General features: G+C 48.0%; 1 protein-coding gene across 1 annotated transcript; it reads right to left on the bottom strand.

The window, feature by feature from the left end:
- Positions 1 to 710: 710 nt before the first annotated feature.
- On the bottom strand, positions 711 to 1810 carry GSTUM_00007962001 (uncharacterized protein; the record flags this gene model as incomplete). Its single annotated transcript, XM_002839764.1, has 2 exons — positions 711 to 1021; positions 1180 to 1810. 2 exons carry the CDS (start codon positions 1808 to 1810, stop codon positions 711 to 713), a joined length of 942 nt encoding a protein of 313 aa, XP_002839810.1.
- Between the last annotated feature and the right edge of the window lie 1843 nt (positions 1811 to 3653).

The raw sequence follows: 3653 nt of genomic DNA, 5'->3' as shown, positions 1-3653 counted from the left end.
AAGAATGGTACTTGGGTAGTACAGCAATTCCTGCATCGTCTGCTCTTGCGCTGCTCTACTCTTTACCCGTCAAAATATTTATCCCCATTTGGCACTCCGCCCATTTCACGAATAGCACGGGGGTGTGAAATTTTTTAAACCACCAGGAAACTCGTCCGGATGGCATCTCATTAATTTGCTGTAGGAAACTGAAGGTTTCTTCTCATTTGGACCCCCCTCTAGAAATGATAAATGAAAGGAGAAAACAAAAAACCTAATGGCACGAGCGAAGGGAAAGATGAGAGCGAAAAAATGAACTCCTGTAGCAAATTGTGAAAGGGAATAATAAATGACATGGCAAGAAAATTCCAGAACAACCATGCCAACTAAGGCACAGTCCTAGTAGCTTCCCAGGGAGTAGACACTAGGGATAAACTTTTCTCCTGTGAAGGAATCAATGCCTCTAACAAGCCCTTCGAATTTAATAAAAATAAGAAATGAAAATATGAATGAAATATAAACCGCGAGCGTAACGGAAGAAGCCTAGCTTAGAAGGGTCCCGCGTCTCGCAGTACACTGGCCGGACTTGGGGCACAAGGGTATTGAGAAACTGTAAATGAAAAACACCTAGCAAGACATAAAAACCCCGAAATCCTCTCCCACTGTCCTAAGGACGAACACAGGGGAAAAAGCAAAGAAAAAAAGCAAATTGCTTGTGGAATCCGGACCGATCAAGCGTCCTCCATCACTGCATTGGCGACATTTTGGACAACATCGGATTCACAGTCCTTGGTTGTGGAGTTCCCGTTGGCATGGCAGCGTCTGGAGTCACAGCGGCTCAAATCATCGTTGGCCTCCATCTCCTTCGGATAGAGTCCAGCCTCTGATTCGTCCAGCGGCTCACCGCTAACCCAGCCAATTCCCGCCTTGACGATTTCGAGGACGAGACCAACCTCCTCTTCGGTGCGTGGAGCATAGATCATCACAAACCCGACTGGCACAAACCGTCTGCACCAGCCGCCTCTGGCAAGTGGATGTCTCTCTATATGTAGCAGTACAGCCAGTCAGAATTCTTTTTCTTTTTCTTTTTCATTCCTTTTTCCACTTTTTCACCTCTTCGGGGGAACCGGGCAGCGGGGACAGAAGCAACTTTTGTCGAGCATTGCAGTGCAGGGCAAGGGTTCTTTTTGTTACACGTACCTCCCCATCCAGCCTCGATAACCATCTTGGCATCTGCCGGATGCAACGTCATATGCATTGAGCCATCACTAAGGTGGGCATGAACAATTTCGCCATTGCAGGTCTTGTTAACTGACTTCTTGGAAAACAGCCCCGGGCAATGTTTCTCGAAGCAGCTTTTGGCGATTCTTAATCTTCTTGGATAATCGTCCGCTAAATTCTGTAGCGAGCTGGAAAGAAGGTTGAATATTTCTCTTCTCGGCCTTTGATTCATCTGTCTGTGGGGTGCGATTCCTGTGACGATTGGGCGAGAGGCATTCCTTTTAGCTACCCCCGACTTGGGGAGGTAGCCATTGTGTTTTAGACCTTCCGGTACTGGTCCCGGAACACGGGGGTTTCGGAGAGCGAGCAATCGGAGCGAGGTTATGGTACAATAGCCATAAAAGTTGTAAGGAGTACCCCCTGGACCAAGCGAGAGGAAAGAGCGGTAGTCCTTGTAGGTTAAATAGGCCAACGGAGGCAACAAGAGCAGCGCAGCACAAAGATAATTGTAGGTGAGGGCGAAAAATGGAGGCAGCTGATCAGCCGAAGACGATGGAGAAGAGGGGATTGGGGGAGATATAAAGCTCGAGAGCAGCTGGGCGGTTGCCATTGCTATGGACTTCTGTGGTCTCTGCTTCCCGGAAAAGGTAAGCTTTTACAATTCATAAAGCCTTGAAAACACACAGGAGACATTGAGGTGGACATTAGACTTGATATAGGTTAGTTCGGGAGGTGGGAGATAGAAGCCACTCGTGATAGAATCAATGGTTATAGGAATGGGCATGGTGGGGTCAGGGTGATGCGAAAAGGAGAGCGAGTAGAAATAAGTGACGTACGCTTTTAATATTGAAGCGGGAGGCCCTGGGGATCGCGATGAGGGTTGAGGACAAATAGCGCCTCCGAACGAGTGTTCGTTCGGTAAACCAATGGTAGGAGATGGGCCTAGAAACTGCTATGAGACGGAGATCAAGAGCGAAGAAGTGCAATCCCTAGAGATTGCACCTCAGACAACAGGCACAAGGCGGAATGCTCAATAGGTGGTAGGTAGAGTAATGTTCTGGGAGGCTTGATAGGAAATCTAGGTTAGAGAGGGTGACACTAGCCGCCAAATATGCAAGAAGCGCGGGTGCGAGAACAAGACAGCACGATGCAACACGGCAAGTGAATCAAGAGGTAGAGGGAAAGGAGATATTCAATGGTGAAGATGCAAATAGAATTGAATTCCAACCCATCAGCATTGGGGGATAGGACCTTTAAATACATTTGACAGGGAGAGGGGTGAAGCCAACAAGGGAAGGAAGAGGAAGGGGATAGATTAGGAGTAAAGGCTCCATAACCGCAGCACTTACATAACAAAGCAATACCAATAACTCCTGAGCTGATCGCCACAATCCACGCAGGAATACTCCGGAATTTTTGCCAGCACGACGGTTTGCTAAATTTCTAGATTTCTGTCCTGAGCGGGGGGGGGCGAGATGAACGATCAACCCACGATGCATTGGAATTTTTTTACCTTCTTAAACTACTATTCCTTTAGATCTTCTCTCACCTTTTTCTCTCTCCATAGTATATCCCATGACCCCTCCCCCGTAACTCGCCCTTCCAGAATTCTCTCCCGTTTTCCCTCCTCTCCTGCCTACCTTAGCCCTTCCCTTCATCCTTCCTTATATCCCACCCTCGCATCGCTCGCAAGGGCGGATAGCAGGACGTGGAAGGGCAAGCAACCAGGAAGCGGGGGTTTGCTTCTCATCTATGGAATCCTGCTTCCAGAGACACTCTCCTTCTTCTGTAGGAGCCTAAGTCCTGCTTGGGAGTCTGGTCAAAGCTCTCGCCTTCGTGCACCGGGAACGGTAGTGGGTATTAGAATTAGGGAGATAACATGAGTAGGCGAAATCTCGAGAGGGAGCAGATATTGACTTGGATGGTAACGATCTAAGGAATTTCAAGCAGTCCAAATAGATATTGGTTGCTCTAATTTGTGAGTGACATGCGTTTGGGCATCTAATAAGATAGGGCAAGCAAGTAAGTACATCCCCCATTGGAGAACTTCACGGATACAAGTTCAAGGGGAACAATCGAAGACATAGGTCGGTAGCCGGTGAAACCGATAAAACTTCAGAACGGAGCCCTGCGGAACATGGACTGTTCTTTGCTGGGTCTAGGAAAATATTAATAAGGAGAAGAGTGAGGATTAACAGCAGGAAAATAGAAGGACAAACCCGAATGCCAGTGTGCTCGACTTTTAGAAACGCTATTTCGAGCGATGTCAAGAGACAGGAGAACTTGCCTCACGCGGACATCCGGCCCCCCACCACGCCATTGATTGCTTGCGAGTATTGGGAAGCGATCTTGGTTGGGTACGGCGGGGGTGAGAATTGGCAGTTGTACTGTACAGTACTCGTAGTTGTAGTGGTGGTGGTTGATTAGTTGGTAACACCTTTTTCCGGAACAAT

Source organism: Tuber melanosporum, assembly GCF_000151645.1.
Source record: "Tuber melanosporum whole genome shotgun sequence assembly, scaffold_40, strain Mel28".
In the NCBI taxonomy this organism is placed as follows: Eukaryota; Fungi; Ascomycota; class Pezizomycetes; order Pezizales; family Tuberaceae; genus Tuber; species Tuber melanosporum.
The sequence above is the reverse complement of the archived record's forward strand: the minus strand, read 5'-3'. Positions and strand labels throughout refer to the sequence as shown.